The following is a 21,502-nucleotide window of genomic DNA, read 5'->3' as shown; positions in this document are numbered from 1 at the left end:
AGTTTACATCGCTAAATCGCATTTGCTTTTTAAACCAATGGCAAAACCAAAACCTTCATTTTTAATATTTATAAGACACGTCTTAGGAAGGCCTACTGAGCCCTGAAGGCAGGGTGCATGATATTAAAAAGATGGACCTGTCTTTTAGTTACTTTACATGCCCTGAATAATAAAAACCCAGCTTTGTCATTTTTACTGTGGAAAGGCTAGCAGCCCCATTGGTGATTGTGGAGTTACATGCTGACAACTCAGCAGAGCTAACTTCTGGATGGGGCTACTAAATATGGAACTGTGGGGTATCAAAGGAATCATTCCATTACACCTGATTTGCTGTTCAAAGTCAAATTTGATGTAACTTTTGCACAAATGGCAACTTTAGAAAGTTTCCAGCACCCATTTACAGTTGCACACAAGCTGTTGTCCTCAAGATAATCTTCTGCTCTCCTGGAGAGAGGTGAAAATTACTCTAGGAAGGCATATAAAGGATTTGCTGACAGCAGAGATGTGAGCTCCTTCTGGCCAAATGCCCAGTTTGGGTGGGATCCCAAAAGGCAAGCTTCAAAGGGTCCTTTGAAGGGCAAATAGTAGTCACACCCCAAAGGGGCTGTTTTGTGTTAGCAGCCAGGTCGACATCTCGGAAAAAGAAGGAGAAGCTGTTGCCAACCTGTAGCCACAGCTCTGGGTTCAGCTAGCGCGGAGAACCAGGAGAAGGGCTCTGCCAAGTTTGGAGTGGGAAGAATGGTACATTGTGGGCTAGTCAGAGGCCACACTTCGCAGGAATTCGTCGCTAGGTGGAAGGGGACCTGGTAGCACAGTGACTCCAGGGCAAGAAACTGGCATAAAAGTGGCACCCCTGGCACCCAGACCTCAGATCAGGTCTGAACTGGAGAGAGGCTCAAGAAGGAACCCGCAGGTCCCTGGGCCTAGCAAAGAGGGGCTGCAGCAAAGGCTGGACTGTACCTGCTGCATCTATGGTAAGTAAAGAAGGGTCTGTGCCTGTGGTGTCCTGCTCAAGGAAAAGTCATCCCCAAGCCCTTGACAGAGATGGTGACTCCAAGAGACAGTTGGATGACTCACTGGTACAGTCACAGAGCCACATAAGCTGGGAAACCTGCTTCTATGAGAGCCCAGCGCCAAGAAGCCTGACCACAGCTGGACTCCAAGGTGCAGCCTGGGGACAGAATCCCACCCCTTAAAAGTTGCGCCTAAGTCTGCTGGTCCCAGGAGAGTTATCTGAGTGCAGTGTGGTTGCCCAGCCCAGAAGTTACTGAAAGTTAAAGGGTGTTGCTGGTTTAGCTGTACCCTGACACCAGTGACCAGTGACAAATGGTTTTGTGCTGTACTATAACCAGACTTCATAGTACAACAACCCCTGTGGCCAAAGTTGCCCCACCCATGTTCGTGGACCAAAAAGGTGGCCACAGTAAGAACACCGACACTGGCCGCACATCCGTGAGCGTCTTCATCATCCTGTATCCCTTGCATCAGGACCACTCCATTGACTTCTATGGCGATTCACCCATAGAGCCTGGAACTGGACTGGATACTGCTTTAACTGCATGGTAACAGTTCCACTGGGCCTCTTTGGTCCCTGTGACTGGCGAAGTTTGTCCCCACAAGAATTACCTTATAGCCGTTTTTTCAAGTTGCTTGTTGTGGATAACCTTAAGCTGCGAGTCACAGTAGACTTCATTGATTTATTGCATTGAGTGAAAAGCTGTGATTTATTGTCTTGTTAAAAATTCATATCTGCAGAACCCTCCAGGGGTTTTTAGTCATTTAGGTGTCTACTTAAAGTTAAGATACAACCTATTATTATAAATTTGTGTTGGATTTTTATTGTGTTGTGTTTTCTAATTATTCGTTAAACACAAATGGGGCCGCTCCTATTAGAATGACCTAAAATATGCTCAGTAGTGTTATGTGAATGTGAGTGTGGACAGCTCAAAAAAAGTTGCGGACTGGCCTCACACACCACCTGGTGTCATGCTTCATCATTGGCCAGTCCTCGCCCTCTAAAAACTCGGTTTGATAGAGGGCGGGCATACACCTGACGGCAGGGATGCACTTCTAACTAAGTGGGGCCCAAAGTGAGTGAGTGAAGTTAAAAACCACTACAGTAACCTCATTTACTTTTTAATGATCTAGGAGACTGTATGGTATATAAAAACAGGTGAACGGCGAAATTGGGAGAGTTATTATCCCCTCGCCGTATGAAATTGGGTCGACATGTTTCTGCCTTATGTCAACAGAGGTACTCGGCATTCATCAGGACCTTAGTACTTAAATATATACAGGGCTCCACACTTACCAACACTGTGGTTAGAGAAAATCTGCGGTGGGGTGACCTTAGTCACTCTCTGCTGTTTTATGGGTCATAAGTACCCTGTAAAAAAGAAAAATAAATAAACAACACATACACAGTAACCGTTAGGTATGGAGGTCATTCACGAAAAGACAAAATCCACTACTCACATTTTTAAGTGCGCGTGGTGCAAGTGTATAACACGTGACTGACATACGTGAATACACATGTGAATAAAAACACAGGGGAGAATTATTTCCCACTTCTTACCTACAGCCTTAACCCTATGTACTTCATGGGAGGGGAAAGTAAAGGAGAACCCCTGTAGTCAAACCCTGAAGAGGTAAGCATATAAAGAACAGTTTTAGGCAGCATGGTTTGGCCGAAACAAACAAAAAAGACAGAAAAACGTAAAAGACATCCTCCTGTACAGGCATCCAACGTCCACTCATAACCCATCGCCTTACTTCGTCAAGGTGTGTTCTCCGCGGTATCACCTAGCTGTATACTGTTCTCCTCCCCGGTGACAAGTGAGTCTGGATAGGGAAGGTTTATAAATAGTGCCCTTAATTGGTAAAGTGCAGGGAGGGGCCTGCTTTTACCATTGATAGGATTTAGGCCCAGATCTCTGTACTGGGGTGAATGTATGACATTGTTCTGCATTCTGTCCATCAATTGTTGTTTTTGCATTTGTCACCCCGAGTGGGAAGGGTATGCTCAGACGTGAGTCCCTTGCTCTCCATGCCAGTGGAATCAAGCTATCCTGGCTGATGAGGGCTGAAAGCCCGAAACCGGTCCTAGGATGCTTGTTTCCAGTCCAGGGAGGACCTGGCTTGGCAGTTCGGGCTGGACTGTTCCCATGGGGCACAGGGTCAAGACTGATTTGCATATGGCTGGGTTCAAACTGGAATGGCATGGTGAGCAAAAAAACGATGGATTTAGGCCCAGATCTCTGTACTGGGGTGAATGTATGACATTGTTCTGCATTCTGTCCATCAATTGTTGTTTTTGCATTTGTCACCCCGAGTGGGAAGGGTATGCTCAGACGTGAGTCCCTTGCTCTCCATGCCACTGGAATCAAGCTATCCTGGCTGATGAGGGCTGAAAGCCCGAAACCGGTACTAGGATGCTTGTTTCCAGTCCAGGGAGGACCTGGCTTGGCAGTTCGGGCTGGACTGTTCCCATGGGGCACAGGGTCAAGACTGATTTGCATATGGCTGGGTTCAAACTGGAATGGCATGGTGAGCAAAAAAACGATGGATTTAGGCCCAGATCTCTGTACTGGGGTGAATGTATGACATTGTTCTGCATTCTGTCCATCAATTGTTGTTTTTGCATTTGTCACCCCGAGTGGGAAGGGTATGCTCAGACGTGAGTCCCTTGCTCTCCATGCCACTGGAATCAAGCTATCCTGGCTGATGAGGGCTGAAAGCCCGAAACCGGTCCTAGGATGCTTGTTTCCAGTCCAGGGAGGACCTGGCTTGGCAGTTCGGGCTGGACTGTTCCCATGGGGCACAGGGTCAAGACTGATTTGCATATGGCTGGGTTCAAACTGGAATGGCATGGTGAGCAAAAAAACGATGGATTTAGGCCCAGATCTCTGTACTGGGGTGAATGTATGACATTGTTCTGCATTCTGTCCATCAATTGTTGTTTTTGCATTTGTCACCCCGAGTGGGAAGGGTATGCTCAGACGTGAGTCCCTTGCTCTCCATGCCACTGGAATCAAGCTATCCTGGCTGATGAGGGCTGAAAGCCCGAAACCGGTCCTAGGATGCTTGTTTCCAGTCCAGGGAGGACCTGGCTTGGCAGTTCGGGCTGGACTGTTCCCATGGGGCACAGGGTCAAGACTGATTTGCATATGGCTGGGTTCAAACTGGAATGGCATGGTGAGCAAAAAAAACGATGGATTTAGGCCCAGATCTCTGTACTGGGGTGAATGTATGACATTGTTCTGCATTCTGTCCATCAATTGTTGTTTTTGCATTTGTCACCCCGAGTGGGAAGGGTATGCTCAGACGTGAGTCCCTTGCTCTCCATGCCACTGGAATCAAGCTATCCTGGCTGATGAGGGCTGAAAGCCCGAAACCGGTCCTAGGATGCTTGTTTCCAGTCCAGGGAGGACCTGGCTTGGCAGTTCGGGCTGGACTGTTCCCATGGGGCACAGGGTCAAGACTGATTTGCATATGGCTGGGTTCAAACTGGAATGGCATGGTGAGCAAAAAAAAGATGGATTTAGGCCCAGATCTCTGTACTGGGGTGAATGTATGACATTGTTCTGCATTCTGTCCATCAATTGTTGTTTTTGCATTTGTCACCCCGAGTGGGAAGGGTATGCTCAGACGTGAGTCCCTTGCTCTCCATGCCACTGGAATCAAGCTATCCTGGCTGATGAGGGCTGAAAGCCCGAAACCGGTCCTAGGATGCTTGTTTCCAGTCCAGGGAGGACCTGGCTTGGCAGTTCGGGCTGGACTGTTCCCATGGGGCACAGGGTCAAGACTGATTTGCATATGGCTGGGTTCAAACTGGAATGGCATGGTGAGCAAAAAAACGATGGATTTAGGCCCAGATCTCTGTACTGGGGTGAATGTATGACATTGTTCTGCATTCTGCCCATCAATTGTTGTTTTTGCATTTGTCACCCCGAGTGGGAAGGGTATGCTCAGACGTGAGTCCCTTGCTCTCCATGCCACTGGAATCAAGCTATCCTGGCTGATGAGGGCTGAAAGCCCGAAACCGGTCCTAGGATGCTTGTTTCCAGTCCAGGGAGGACCTGGCTTGGCAGTTCGGGCTGGACTGTTCCCATGGGGCACAGGGTCAAGACTGATTTGCATATGGCTGGGTTCAAACTGGAATGGCATGGTGAGCAAAAAAACGATGGATTTAGGCCCAGATCTCTGTACTGGGGTGAATGTATGACATTGTTCTGCATTCTGTCCATCAATTGTTGTTTTTGCATTTGTCACCCCGAGTGGGAAGGGTATGCTCAGACGTGAGTCCCTTGCTCTCCATGCCACTGGAATCAAGCTATCCTGGCTGATGAGGGCTGAAAGCCCGAAACCGGTCCTAGGATGCTTGTTTCCAGTCCAGGGAGGACCTGGCTTGGCAGTTCGGGCTGGACTGTTCCCATGGGGCACAGGGTCAAGACTGATTTGCATATGGCTGGGTTCAAACTGGAATGGCATGGTGAGCAAAAAAACGATGGATTTAGGCCCAGATCTCTGTACTGGGGTGAATGTATGACATTGTTCTGCATTCTGTCCATCAATTGTTGTTTTTGCATTTGTCACCCCGAGTGGGAAGGGTATGCTCAGACGTGAGTCCCTTGCTCTCCATGCCACTGGAATCAAGCTATCCTGGCTGATGAGGGCTGAAAGCCCGAAACCGGTCCTAGGATGCTTGTTTCCAGTCCAGGGAGGACCTGGCTTGGCAGTTCGGGCTGGACTGTTCCCATGGGGCACAGGGTCAAGACTGATTTGCATATGGCTGGGTTCAAACTGGAATGGCATGGTGAGCAAAAAAACGATGGATTTAGGCCCAGATCTCTGTACTGGGGTGAATGTATGACATTGTTCTGCATTCTGTCCATCAATTGTTGTTTTTGCATTTGTCACCCCGAGTGGGAAGGGTATGCTCAGACGTGAGTCCCTTGCTCTCCATGCCACTGGAATCAAGCTATCCTGGCTGATGAGGGCTGAAAGCCCGAAACCGGTCCTAGGATGCTTGTTTCCAGTCCAGGGAGGACCTGGCTTGGCAGTTCGGGCTGGACTGTTCCCATGGGGCACAGGGTCAAGACTGATTTGCATATGGCTGGGTTCAAACTGGAATGGCATGGTGAGCAAAAAAACGATGGATTTAGGCCCAGATCTCTGTACTGGGGTGAATGTATGACATTGTTCTGCATTCTGTCCATCAATTGTTGTTTTTGCATTTGTCACCCCGAGTGGGAAGGGTATGCTCAGACGTGAGTCCCTTGCTCTCCATGCCACTGGAATCAAGCTATCCTGGCTGATGAGGGCTGAAAGCCCGAAACCGGTCCTAGGATGCTTGTTTCCAGTCCAGGGAGGACCTGGCTTGGCAGTTCGGGCTGGACTGTTCCCATGGGGCACAGGGTCAAGACTGATTTGCATATGGCTGGGTTCAAACTGGAATGGCATGGTGAGCAAAAAAACGATGGATTTAGGCCCAGATCTCTGTACTGGGGTGAATGTATGACATTGTTCTGCATTCTGTCCATCAATTGTTGTTTTTGCATTTGTCACCCCGAGTGGGAAGGGTATGCTCAGACGTGAGTCCCTTGCTCTCCATGCCACTGGAATCAAGCTATCCTGGCTGATGAGGGCTGAAAGCCCGAAACCGGTCCTAGGATGCTTGTTTCCAGTCCAGGGAGGACCTGGCTTGGCAGTTCGGGCTGGACTGTTCCCATGGGGCACAGGGTCAAGACTGATTTGCATATGGCTGGGTTCAAACTGGAATGGCATGGTGAGCAAAAAAACGATGGATTTAGGCCCAGATCTCTGTACTGGGGTGAATGTATGACATTGTTCTGCATTCTGTCCATCAATTGTTGTTTTTGCATTTACCATTGATAGGGCACACCCGTGTGGAATCCGGTGTCCAAAGTGCGCCCGGCAATCTCGTTGCCTGATCGGGCCTGACTTTCGAGTAATACGTCATTACGAATCCCCGTGGGACCCAGTGTCCAATACAAACTTGGTGAAACTGGAGTGCCTAGTTATCACTCCCCCTATTTGCGCGCCGCTCCCAATGGGCGAGCTTGTCACATCTAGTGTGCGTTCAAGGTGAAGTTACGTCTTTAAAGAGGAAGCGGTGTTCGTGTCGTCCTCTGCGTGTTGTAAATGAAAACATTACCTAGCGCTACTCTCCCGAGGGAGTGGCTTATAACGGAAGACTCTGTCCCAATGAACAGAGAAGTCGGAAGTCGGGAAAATCAGTGAAACGAGGGTGTGGGATAACCCTTCGCTGAATTCACTGACAGTCTCTTATGTCAAGGTATCATAAATATACAGTAGATCCAGTGCATTGTATAGAGGGGTACCATGATATTTTTTTAAATATATACAAAAAAGAGGTATAATGGTGCCAGGTGCCAATTATTCAACTGTTTTGGTCCTTCTTGATGCTTTACACTTGTTCCCTTGATGAAGCCTGACTGCTCTGATCTGCCGTTACCCAGGACTCAGCGAAAGTTTTACAAATGAACCAGACGGGACCAGACACACAACTGTGCCTTTATTACTTGTGACATTGCTTAACCACACCACATAATAAACCATTTTCCTCACAGTAACATTTAGAACCCTAAGGCAGTAGTGGGGAACATGAACATTTGTAAACTAAAGAAATACATTTAAAATTACAAAGACTTTTATTACTTCACCTCGACATATTGTATTCCAAAAGGAAATGTGCTACTTATTTATGTGCATGTCTATTAATTAGTTTTTTATGTTATTAGTTGGTCATTTGTTACATGCTCATGCAGTTGGAAACAACCCATTACCCCCTCATCTTGTCCTCTTCGTGCCAGTCCATATTCAGGGAGATGTTTTCTCCTCCAGACAGAGTGTCTTCAAGTTTTGAATACAATCCCAGCTTTTCTTTGTCTTTTCCTATTTCTGTAGTAAGGTAGAAGAGCCTCCCTCCCTAAATCCCATCTCCTGTAAATTTATGTCTCCTTTGCACATGAATCTTTGCTTACCGCATTGCCTGTTTGATGTGTGTTCTCACCGGCCGCTGACATGCTTCCCACTCACGTGCTGGGCTGTGGCGGCAGGCTTTTTTCGGCATCTGCGATTGGCCCATTGAAGGAGCCCATGTGATGTCCTTGCACTGCGTCACTGTTTCTAAATGTGTTGGGCGCGGGGAGGCACGGGGTTATGCAGGATTGTCTCGCAGGAGCGCGATTTCTACTCCTTGTGGCCCTGTATGAAAGATGCTGTTCTAGCGCATATGGTGGCGGTGTTGTGCTGCTGGTATCCTGTGTAACTGCTATGGAGGCACGAAAGTCTTCTGAGAAACTACATAATTTGGAACTTCCTTGGAAGGAAGAGGTGTTACAAATCTCCAGGGCTTATCTCCAGTCCGTGATAAAGGATGCAGAAGACTCTGCCCTGGCGGAACCCAGAGCCAAGAAGCAAAAGGTGGATCAAGCTGATGATCCAGATTCTGAGCAAAAGTGAACATATGTGCAAGGTCCCTAGCTGAAAGATCTCCTTATATACATTAGAGACTCGGGCTTTGAGGGCAAACCTTAAGAAGAAGATGGCTTTTATTATCAAATCAGTGGCATACAGGCAGATGATTTGCCACATCATGGTGACCTAATGAGCATGATTTTGAAGGAATGGAAGGACAGGATTCGGCTTCCAGTCATAGATTTGTGAATAAAAGATATCTCTTGCAAGGGTTTTGAAGATGAAATTTCCACAAACCTCCAAGGTGAACACGATACTAGCTTCAATGGTATCCACATCTAATTTAGCATCAGGAGACTCCACACTGCCACATGTTGTGGACAGCTGCTTATAAATAGACATATTCCACAGTAAATCTTGCTATTCGAGCGACTTCATATGTGGCGTATGCTACGCACGTCTTCCTCAAGGATTTTCAGCTGTTATTTGATCGTAAACAGGCTAATGATGATCAAACCTCTATTTTTGTACAAATAGAACTTTTGGCAAAGTTTCTTTCAGACGTCTCATTTGATTATTTATGGGCTGCTACTTCCACTGCTGGGGAATCCATTTCTGGCCGTTGCATCCTTTGGATGAAATCCTGGAAATTGGAAGCAGTTGCAGTTTTTTTACAAATAGCGCAAACTTGACCCAAAGGTATCAGAGCGCCTTACATGAGCACCAGTTGCATTACAGAAGGACCCGTTAATTATTTTTTTTTTAGGCACAGGGAGATTAAGTGATTTGCCCAGGATCACAGAATGTTTGAGCCTCCTGCCAGACTCGATCCTGATTCCCCAGCTTCAAAGTCGCCCACCCTAGCCATTAATCCACACCCTCTCCCCAAGCTCCCAGCCTCTCACCCTCTCAGCTCAGAGGTCTGTCATCCAAAAGCTACCATGCTATGGTCCTAGGCTATTTGGAGATGATTTGGATGTGATGGTACATAAAGCAGCTGAGGAGAAGATTTTTCAGCCCTTTAAGCTTTCAATGGGAAATAGGTCTTTCTTGAGCAGATAGCCATTTAAGTCCCTAGAGAAGCATGCCTATTGAGGCCGCACCAGTGGTTGGGGGGCTGTGCTCCGAGGTAAAGCCCAACTCATTACTCCACAGGATCCAAGACAGTCACAACATTAACTATGCCATAGAGTAGGGGCAAGAGTACATCTTTTTATCCAATAGTGGGAAGAGTGTATAATGGACTACTGGGTACTAAAAAATCATCAGATGGGGGTATGTTATTCCATTTCTGGGTGTTCCTGCTCCATACTGATTTATTACTACCCCATTGCCAAAAGACTAGAGCGAACAAAAAGCCATGCTTATGGGTGTTCACGCTTTACTGGAGAAGGATATCATTATACAAGTCCCAGAACATCAGAAAGCTCAACGATTTTACTCCACACTGTTTCATGTACCAGTGCCGGATGGAATGTTTCATCTTATTCTGATTCTCAAACCTCTCAACAAGTATATCTTGGTAGAAACTTATCGGATGGTATCACTTCAGTCAATCATTCTGCTAATAGCAGAGAACGACTTTCTGGTCACAATGGACTTAAAAGATGCTTGATTCTACATTTCCTTTCATCAAGACAGCTAGCAGTATCTACACTTTGCAGTGGCGATGAAGCATTTTCAATTTCAAGCTCTGCCACTTGGGCTAGTGATTTCTCCTAGAGTTTTCCCGAAAGCAATCGTGCCAGTTGTTGCTCATCTTCAATTGAAAGGATATTTTATATTTCCATATCTTGATGACTGGCTGTTTTCTGCGTCCTCCGTTTCTAAGGCACAAGCAGGCGTACAGCTGGTTACACATGTAGTACAGAGACTCAACGGTCTTTACTTCATCCAAAACAGCTCAAGACCTTCATCGGAGCCCAATTCAACACTTTAGTGGGACGTGTGCTTCTTCCCAAGTCTAGAATCACAACACTTCAATCTGCGGTCTCTTATCTGTCGGCTTAGTCTACTATGACTGCTTGACTATGGCTGAGGATTCATGGACTAATAGCAGCTACTACAGCAATAGTAACTTTTGCACGTTATCATCTCAAGCCAGTTGTGAATCACCACCTCCTCCACTGGTCTCTGAGCTCCAAGAATTTCAAACCCCTTGTACTAGTCAACTCTCAGATCAGAGAAGAACTGTTTTGGTGGTACAAGAAGGCCAATCCTAAAAAAGGTGTTTTCTCTCTGACTTATCCCTCCGTTATTGATAACTACGGATGCCAGCCTTTGTAGTTGGGGGGTGACATTAGGGGAACAGGAAGTAAAGAGGACCCCTATGTCAGGAGGAATCTGCCCAATCATCCGACTAGAGGGAACTGGCTATGGTCTGAATTAGGCTGCAAGCTTTTTCCTCCTAGTTCGAGAGCACCAATGTGGTTGTCAGAACTGACAATCAAGTAGCCCGTTGTTACCTGAACCGCCAGGGCGGTGCCAGATGCAACCATCTGAATTACTTGGCGAGATAGATTTTTGCCTGAGCGGAGAAACATTTATTAGCTCATGAGGTGGTGTATATTCCAAGTCAGAGCAATTTCAGGGCTGAAAGTCTCAGTCAAAATCGCCCATCATCAGTTATGTACCACCTGACTGTTCGGGAATTCAATTAAATCTGCAGTCTATTCAGAGAAACCTGGATAGACATGTTTGCCTCTCCTCAAAATGCAATGTTATTAGTGTTTTGTTCAGAGTAGTGGTAACCTCAAATGTGGTTAGTCAATGTCTGATAAGTTTCCTGGTCGGCAGGGTTGTTGTGTGCCTCCCCCACCTCCCGATTACCCTCCTCACAAAGGTGCTTCAGAAGATTTGGGAGGAGAGGACATCAGTGATTTTCGAGGCTCTGTTCTGGCCCCGCCGTCAATGCTTTCTTCTCCTGATGGCTGTCTCCAGAGGGGGATTTCTTCCTGTAGCTCTTCACCCCTCGCCACTCCAGTTTCCATCTCTGCTGTTGTCTCAACTGAAGTGGTTCTGATGGATGGCTTGACTTTTGAAAGGGTAGGTCTGCAATGCTTTGGTTGTTCCCTAGAAGTGCCAAAAGACATTCAAGAATCTAGGAAGCCTTCAACCTTGTCATCCTAAAAAAAGCATTGAAAGTCTTTTCAGAGATGGTGTGTTCTGAAAGACTTTGATCCCTTTTTTCTAGATGTTCTTCAAGTGCTTGAATTTTTGAGGGATGTCTTTTTTACAAGGATTGGCGCCCTCTACCCTCTCGGCTCAGTGGTCAGCCATTAAGGTGAACAAGTCTGTAAAGTATTTACACCATTGGCCAGAGGCCTTTTAAAACGTTTTTGTTTGAAGAGGCCAGCGATTTCTATTCCAGCTCCATCTTGAGACTTGTCTCTGGTCCTGAAGGGTTTGCAATTACCCCCATTTGAACTCATAGAGGACTTTAATGTGGGTTGGTTGTCTGCAAGGACGGTTTTCTTGCTGGCTATTACCTCTGCAAAAAGGGTGGGGAGTTGACTGACCTGGCTTTATATCTTTTTTCTTTTTTTTTTCCCAGACAGGGTAAGTTTGAGATTGGATCCTAAGTTCATTTCCAAGGTGGTACCTTATTTTCATCTTTCTCAGGAAATAGTTCTCCCTGCCTTACAATCAGATGACGATAAAACAATTCCTTCTTCTCTGGTTTTAAAAAGGGCTTTGTCGAGTTATTTGTCACGTACAAAAGAGTTTTGAAGATCTCAGTCACTTTTTCTTTCTATGGCACTGCAAATAAAGGCATGAAGGTCTCCTCCCAGATATTGGGGAGGAGGGCGCGTCAGGCAATCTCGCAGGCCTATAAGGTGATGAATGAAGATCCTCCACAGTCTATACAGGGCTGCTCTACCCGAGCAATTTCTGGAACTTGGGCTGAGGTAGGTGGGGCGTCCATACAGGCGATATGTGGGACCACCACATGGTCCTCTCATCACACAGTTCTCTGACATTACAATATGCATTGGTCAAATAATGATAATTTTGCTTCTATGATTCTGCATACAGCAATAAAGTAACTGTCGATTTAATGCATCACATTTTCTGCATCAGTAATTGTCGGTGCATTTTTTGTTTGAAACTTGGTACATCCTCACTGAATACAGCCTGAGACGAGGAGGACAAGATGAAGGGGTAATGCTTGGATTGCTTAGCAGTAATATTCATTCCCCGATTCATAGTCCACCTCATCTTAGTCCATGTCCCTCCTTCCCTCCCTTCTGAATGGCACCTCCAATTGCATTCATGTTATGTACAGAGGATGGATTTGGGAAGGAAGGTTATTCTACCATACTATAGAGGTAGAAAAAGGACAAAGGAAAGCTGGGATTACATTCCAGAACTTGAAAACACTCTGCCTACAGATGGAAATGCCTCACTGAGTACGGACTGAAGCAGGAAGGACTTCAGTCTGGGGTAATGAAGATTATCGGTAAGTAGGTGAAGCATTCAGTGAGCAAGGTGTTCAGTCACTACTTTACAAGTGTTCCTCAACACACGTCTCTCAGTGCTGCACAGTTGTTTTGTATCTTTTCAGAAAAGCTCCTTCATTCCCTTATCGAGTGTCAGAGGGGTTGAAAAAGTAGAAGAAAAAAGCTTTGGAAGTACATTTGTCATGCAAATTATATACACGGAGGAGCCGGGGCATCTGGAGGCGCTATATCTACAGTGCAAGGTGAGTTCTCACTTACATATTGTAAGGACAGCTTTCTTCATTGGTTAATAGTAGACCAATCATGTTTAATGATACTTCAGGGTGTGGAAATGTATGGAAGGTGTAGCAACTTGCCAGTTGCTAAATTATTTACAACATCATACTCATGTATGACTCACCGATTGATGGCATCATGTGCACACGCCACTCTACTTAAAGTTGACTAGACAAACATTTTCTAAAGGTTAGTGAGAGGATTCATTTTTCTATTTTTCGCGCATAAATCTCATTTGTATAATCAGTTTGTTTAAAATCCTCTCTTGACAAGAGACAAGGTAAAATCCGTGTTCAAATCCCACTAAAAGTGTCAATGCAAGAGTCTTGCTGTCGGTTTTTCCACACTGTGCCTCCTTCCCAAATACTTGCACTCTGTGACCAGTAAGTTGTATTCAGTCTAAATTGAAGCCTATAGGACATAAACTGGTATAAGGAAAATAATGGCCAATGGTTAGTAATGTTAAAGCAAAAGGTGGTGTAAGCATACTTAAGTAACTTCAAATAGTGACTTTTCCAAAGCCTTACATTGAGACTTTCCCCATTTTATAGTTCTGCCAAGCTCTACAGGGTATAAGTATTTGAGAAGGTAGGAGCTTTGTGCTACCCTCTAAATATGACAATTTGAGGGGAATTAAATATTTTTATTCACCACTAAATCCCTCAGACAATCAGTGTTCAACTGTCCTCCTTGGAATCCTAGCTCTTAATTTAGAACACGGAATGGCAGTAGTATTTCATTTTACATAAACACTGTATAACAAGCAGATCGTGATGCATCATCAGAAACAAAGCTTCAAGGAAGCAGACTTTTAAAATTGGTTTGGCCAAAATGAGCACCATCTCTACAGAATGTACGAAAAGAGGCATGTAATATAGTTATTAGGCCTCGCTAGCGTAGGCTGCGCACATGCGCAGTCTCGCTGGCGAACTTTAATGATATGGGGTATTTTCCGTAAGGGGCATTAAGCCCCGCCCCTCTTTTCCATTGGCCGGCTTCACCGTTTATACTAAACGGTGGCCAGCCATTGGAAAAGAGCTCCTTGTGACATATTCGCTCGGCTTTTTTGGCCGTCCCATTTGGACGGCCTCGCCTGCTTTGCATTCGTCGCAAAAGGTTTCTTATCTTTATGGGGCCATGTGTTTCAAACACATGGCCCCATAAGCAAGTGCTGTGGTACCGGGGCCCAGAGCGGCCCTCTAAACTCTAATTTATCGCTGTATTTTATAATTTCTACATTATCCAGGGGCCCATTTCCTTATTTTTTGTAGGGCGCATTACACACTGGCTACATTACTGCTTGCAACCATCTAGCGCCTTAACTCCCAAATTTGTAGGGGTGTCTGTGGGCACTAATTCTCTCCAATGTTGATTGCACCATTCAATAGTACCTAGTGTTTCAACTGAGCATCTGAGATGTGGGCATAACATATGCACTGTCACGCCCTAATGTAATTGATCTGTTCAAGTACCTTGACAAGGTTTACAGTGCTTCTTAGTATAGCGCCAGGATGCTCGCATAAAAGTGGCAGTGCGCTTTAGAGATGTTCTATTCATTCATGTCTCTTACCTGAGCTCCTGATATCAGGTGTGATTTAACCTGGCTACATGCCGCCCCCCCCCCCCCTCCTGCAGTCACCGACAGACAGTGAGTGACTCCGCCCATTGCAGTGGGAAATCGTCACATCTTTGTAGGATCAACAGCTTATTTTCCTGTAGGAGAATAAAACCACTGTTAAATGGACACATAGTTCCCACATTGCTTGTCAGAAGAACCAACGCTGCTGGCGAAACTACCATTCTGAAGTTTGCCTCCTGGAGGAACGTCATTGGAGAAGGTGGGCCAGGTACACTGTGCCAACTTGAGGGGCAGCATTGTATAATGGAATGTATCACTCCAAACACTGCTATTGAAGAAGCCACAGTGCTCCGCAACATGGAAGCATTCTATCTGTGGGTGGTGTCAGCACTACTTGGTGGAGACCGCATACCTGCCAACTAAAACAACAAGCATTAAAAATGCAATAGGTCTCGCATTTCATTAAGTTAAAGCCATTTGCTTTGCTATACAATACCATTAGCAAAGCAAATGGCTTTAACTTAATCAAACGCGAGACCTATTGCCTTTTCAATGCTTGTTTTTTATTTGAAATGTGGTCTGCCCCCCATCGGAAGAAGGGGTATTTGAAAGTGACCACAATACGAAACCTAAAACATGATCCAGCAGTACCAGACAAAGAGATGGTGTTTACATGGATTAGAAGTACTGTGGTTGATAAAAGTTGGGGACGTTTACGTTTTTTCTGTAGTAGACCGATGAATTACATAAGGCATTGATAAGAAAATGGCATCGTGAAAATCATAAGCTGTGAGCAGAAGAAGGAACAAATCGGGCGTTAACTGTCTTACTTTGCTTAAGTTACCTTTTTATTGAGACCTTGATGAAGTTAGTTCCACTTCCTAGAAATCACAAAAAGATAGGTTCTTCTTTGGTGTGGTCCCCTTTTAAAGCTAATGGAGTTTGTCAGGTTCTCGAGTGGAGGACCATGCTAAAACACACTGCACCCATTAATTCCATTGGCTGTCTGGGAATTAAAGTTATAACAAAAGACATGCAAAAATTTAAAACAATGTTGAGTACACACTTTTAATATTAATTTGTCATACAGAGTTTGCTAGAGAGATTAGCAGAACTACTATCCTCACAATATGTTCAGGTCATTTGGGTTTTCAGAGAAGTCTAAGTCAGCTATTGTTATGGAAATCACTTTCTATTACTTCAGCCAAACATTTTGCCGAATGGGCTAAAAGTGAACTGTGGTCTCGTTCAGGCATTGGTTAGCTACACTGCCACACGTCCGTGCCACTCCACTTCACGCCACACTGTGCCACTTCACTCCACTCAATTTTAATTTTAGTTATTCGGTGATAACAAGCCCTAACAAGGCATTAAAATGAGGCATTTGCAGCATTGCACTCCACTTCACATCACACAATGCCACTCCACCAAATGCCACTCCACTCCACCAAATTCCACTCCACTCCACCAATGCCGCTCTACTCCACACAATGCCAATCCATGCCACACAATGCCACTCCAATAGAACCAATGGAGCTTCTATAGGCTATCATATTGGCTTTACAAATGCTTGTTCTAAAATGCAATTACATTCATAATTGCCAACAGGCTAGTGGCAGCCTGCACTCTATAAAACTGTAAAAGTATTATCAGGGATGAAGGGAGGGACTTTAAGGGGTATTCAAAGCCCTCCACCCTCCGCCCCCAGTAAGACACGTACTTGCAGCCAAGATTTGAGTGGAAAAGAGACATTACTGATGGCCCATTAAAGACCGTCTCACTGCCACACTGTTTTCTTTCACGGTCACTGTTTTAAGCATTGTGTTTGTCTCTGTTCCCTGGGGGAATAATACATTATTAATAATATTCTGCTGATGGCCGGAGCTTGACACCCAACCTCCACCTGAGATTAATTTTGCTCCACCACGGGGCCCATCCCCAAACCTCTGTTCTAAGGCCTGAAGAAAGGCATGAGACAAGTAGGCACTTGTCAAAAACATGTTGACCACAAATAAGAGAAGTGGGAGGTGTCCTAACTCATGCATTACTCCACCCTTCGCTGTTTTTAACCTCTTCCTTACTAGACAGCAACACAGTATTTTTTGTAACACATTAACTGTCATAAAATTGTGGTTGCTCTCTGAGATCCTTTCACTCCAAGATTTGTTAACACGTAAATCTTTGTTTTCTGCTCCACTGTTTGTCAGTATACCATTGGCAAACATAAATGAGTTGCTGATCACTGGAGAGAAACTGAGAGTTTTGTTAATGGGTATAAGTGTTATTTAAGTGTCTGGGAGTTAGCTATTACCTCTATCCCAGCACATAGATATTATATTACATTTGTTGATGTAGCCAGGAGCTGAGACTGAGTGAATGTGGGGTCTTCTAGTCATCCAACTTGACTGCTGCAGTTCTTTGCTTTGATGTTTGTCTGTGAACTCAGTACTTGTGAATCATCTGAGTTGAGAACTCCTGAAGAAAAATATCTCCTTGATGCCCAAGTCAGACCCAATCCTGGCAGCATCTCTGCGGACTACTTTGTATTGTTATATAAGTGTGACTCAACCCTGCTCTTCTGGCTAAGTAAGTGCTCCATCTACGTCCAGTTCTCGCCCTATTCACTGTTGAAATTGCCAGGGTAAAAATATGTTTTCATACTAGGTACCAGTGATGTTGCAAACTACTCATTGGGATGTGCACAGAGCTCAACAATTTATTACACATCACCAAATGAACATAGGGCCTCATTACGATGCTGGTCGGACCGACCGTTGGACTGCCGTCTTCACAAGCCCTTTCCAACGCCAGGGCTGCAAAGTTTCCCCCACCATTTTACAGTGCAACCGCTGCTACTGCGGAGATCACAACTACGGTGGAGCACATATCCCATAATAAGTCACTGCAAATGAGTACCAAACTCACAGAAAACATGTGGATTGTACACACCTGCATGACCTTATTTGGGGAAATGCCTTGAGCACCATGTACCCCGTTGCTGGATCATTGAGAAATGTGCACAGTCCAGTCAATGGGGATGATCACATAAGACCGGACGTGAAAGCACTCTAGTGCATGCCGAGTGATGCAAGTATCCAATTCACAGTTCCTTGCACCATGCACTAGTCCTCCTGAGGGAAAGGTATGCATGTTTCTGGCTTTTACGGTCGAAATACGTGCATTTTGCTAGATAAATGCCTAATAGACGAGGCACAGAGGAGCTTCAACCCTGCCTTTAAACAAACATTTTTGTTTGAATTTCAGTGTGTCAATGAATTGAACCAGTGGTTGTCAGCACTGAGAAAAGTGTGTGTTAACAACACAGAGATGCTGTGCTCATATCATCCTGGAGTCTTTAGAGGTGACAAGTGGAGCTGCTGCTATCAGAAGGATAAAGCAGGTAAAGGGCACAGTGCCTCGACTGACATTCTGTGTGTATGAAAGCTTGCAAACATAAAGCACTTGAGTGTGCCTTGTTAAAATGCAGAAGTTCTTTACTCATTGCTTCATAACTATTTCTTAACTATTAAATATGTACCCTTTGTTCAGAAGCACACAATTGATAGTGCATCAAGCAATTATTTCGGTGAGAATGCGCTAAACAAATGTACTCACTACGAAAGCACATCAGGCACATGCACACCGTCGGACTCTGCTACCAAAATGAGCTGATCCAAAAAAGAGTCTGGAGTTTATCAACAAGTGTAGTTCATTGGGATGCATTTCATTTTATTTTGTGGTTTTAAGTTACCAGTGGGCTGCATAGTGATGCAGATTAGCGTGTTAGTAAACATTTGTTTCCTCGTGAGACAAACCGTAAGGTCTGCATCCTATGATGCACCAGTTGATGTGATGAAACAATTGGCAAAGTCATATTAATACAGGCCAAATATTGGAAACATAAATGGAAGTGTAATAGTTGTATAAAGTGAAATCAACTATTTGTTGTATATTTCAAGTGAAACAGATACAGTACTCAATGGATACATATAGTGTTAACAATTCCTTCTACAAGTTGTACTTTTTTGGTACATACAATGATGAGGAATTAGTGTGAATATCGGATCTCAAAAAAGGCACAGAGCCCTTCCATCTTTAGCCAGTTAAACAACATTTTGGCCCATTTGCTAAAAGCCCTTTAGTCATCGTTCGCAAAAAGGAAGAAAAGAGCATCTCTTTGGGGAAGACTTTTAGAAAATGAGGAACAGACAACCAGATTTTCTTTTGTCTGTCAATAAGGAGAACTCTGCAGTCTATCTTACAATGGAAGACAAATGTACTAAATTTAGCTTGTAGGAGGAGCTGGTCCCAGAGCGGTAGAACAATTTTTCGATGGATCACCATTTACTGGTTGAAGTGGTATGATAAGTTAAGAATTTAAGGCATAAGGAGTCAGGCCACATCACCTAACAGGATGTAGTTGATGACACCAAAGAGGTCGGAATTTGGTAAAGAGAGAGTTTAGCAAGGTTTGAATGTACAAGAAAGGTGCAACCAGGTAGTTGAGCCATAAAGTTTTAAGCAAAGATCTCAAATTTGTATTTTTGAAAAAGAAAATTGTATATCACACATTAGATAAAAAAATAAATATAGTACATACAAATTACATTTAGCTAAAATTACTCTTCTTTGTAAAGTGTCTGACACAAATGTTTTCTTGATGCTGCGGCCTACAGATAATATTTACTGGCCATCTGCAGGACACCGATGTACCTATAGTTATTTTGCATGCACCAAATTAGCTAAACTCTTTTCCAGGATGAATTTGGAAGGCCTTTTTTTATACAATATAATAATTTGTCATCTTGTTGGTGCCTTTATACTACAAATGAGGGATCAATGTAGGTTCTCAAATCTTATAACATTACTGTATATCTTCCACTCTGTAATATGGCTATAGTGGCTACCAGGTGGACCTGCAGGCTTCTCAACAGAGCCTCAAGAGTGGTAAAAATAATTAAAGGATTGTTTTACTACACCTGTGTTTAAAACGCTGCTGTAATATTTGATTCATATTTTTAAAATTACTTCTATATGCCCTTACATTTGGGTCAATATTTGTAGTCACTTCAGTGTCAGGTGTTGAAGAGTGTAAGTTGGTGTGCCTCACTAACAATCATATAGAAAATGTATCATCAATTAGGCTACTTCGAAAGAGATCCCACATTGATATTACATTCTGTTAAGGTTTTCATCCCTAAATACCTGGGAGCATAAAGTGAAAGAATCTTAACACAACTATTGGGACCACTTATGAGATGTTCTATGAGAAAAGGCAGCTTTTTTGCATCTGCTCCATTAGAGGTGTATTGAGCTAAAGCATGGCACGCTGTGTGAACTGTAAACTTGGGTTGAAGATAGAGAGTACTTTTTTGCACAGGCTGATAGGAATATGCCTCAACTGGGCCCTGGTTGGCGGTGTTTAAACTGGAATAAACGGTAAATTCTTTTGAGATGATGGCTGCCTTAGATCACTTCCTTTATGTGTGTCTGTGGACTAATACTCCCAGTATTAAACTACTTTTCTTGCAGCACCTCCATGAGGTTCAATCATTGTCCCACGTTCTGTAATCTTGCCTGATTTGTGCATGTTTAGTCTTGCTTAGGAAATAAAATGTGGACTTTATGTGTGTTTTCTCAGAGTGTCTGTCCACCCAGGGTATTGTCACCATAAAATTGGTGTAGTGGGAGTAGGTGAGTGGTAGTAGGTAAAACACTGCCCATCCCTGAGCTCTAAAACTCCTTACTAGCCCTTTACACTTACCATCCCTCAGCCCCAAAAAACCCTTACTACCCCTACACGCTTCCCATCCCTAAGCCATGTATACAATAGAGTTTGGCAGATGGGTCATTCTGGTTGTTACAGTGGCACTCGTAATAAGGCAGAAGGGTAACCTGTCATGTTTGTGATGAAGTATCCCGTGAGCCAAATTCGAAATCAGGCCTTATGTTTCTTCAGAGTACAGTAGTATATACACTGTCTATAATTTGGTGCTCCTTGTGTGTTAATTACTCTGTGGGCAAATGCCAGACCGTATGTGGTTTGGAAGAAATTGAGTGATCTTTAGGTTCTGTTCACAAGAGCTATTGAGGTGAGGTACAATTAGGAACTGTTGGACCCTTTCTGCGGGATCAACCCAAATGTTTTGCCTTCCTCTGCCTTCCTTTGCAGAAACAGTTGTGTTGGCTTTTAGGACTCTGTGCACTTTTCCCTTGCTAACCAGAGGTAAAGTGCTTGTGATCTCTCCTTTAAGCATGGTATAATTGGCCTGCACCTAATTGGCACCCTTAATTTACTTATAAATCACTAGTATATGGTACTACCTGTACCCAGCGCCTGTAAAGTAAATGCTACCTCTGGGCAGCAGCACTCATTGTGCCGCCCACTGAAGTATCACTGTAAAACATGTGTTAGGCCTCCCACTGCAGCTTGTAGTGCACATTTACATTGCTATTTGGATTTTTAATAAACCTTTTGCCAGGACTAAACCTTCCTTTATAATGCGTATAGTCACCCCTAAGAAAGGCTCTAAAGGCTCAAGCGCAGGGTTCATGGTATATAAAACGCAGGACATGTGTGTTTCAATTTTACATATCCTGCTAGTGAAAAACTCATAAAGTAGATTTTCACTGTTTTAAGACCCATCTCTCTCATAGACTAACACTGAGTTACCTTTTTACACTCAATAAAGTGCTAACTTTAGTTGGTGGCAAATAAAGATAC

The 21,502-nt window shown here is 44.4% G+C and overlaps 1 protein-coding gene across 1 annotated transcript in view; it reads left to right on the top strand.

The window, feature by feature from the left end:
- The window catches only part of LOC146858950 (ras GTPase-activating protein 4-like), a 436,965-nt gene that overhangs the window by 403,187 nt on the left and 12,276 nt on the right, over positions 1-21,502 (top strand). Inside the window, exons 17-18 of the mRNA XM_085649601.1 lie at positions 13,028-13,165; positions 18,043-18,178. Coding sequence (XP_085505727.1) covers positions 13,028-13,165; positions 18,043-18,178 — 274 coding nt within the window. The remainder of the gene's footprint in view (positions 1-13,027; positions 13,166-18,042; positions 18,179-21,502) is intronic.

The sequence above is a fragment of the Triturus cristatus genome, chromosome 3_2 (assembly GCF_964204655.1).
Source record: "Triturus cristatus chromosome 3_2, aTriCri1.1, whole genome shotgun sequence".
Taxonomy (NCBI): Eukaryota; Metazoa; Chordata; class Amphibia; order Caudata; family Salamandridae; genus Triturus; species Triturus cristatus.
The sequence above is the reverse complement of the archived record's forward strand: the minus strand, read 5'-3'. Positions and strand labels throughout refer to the sequence as shown.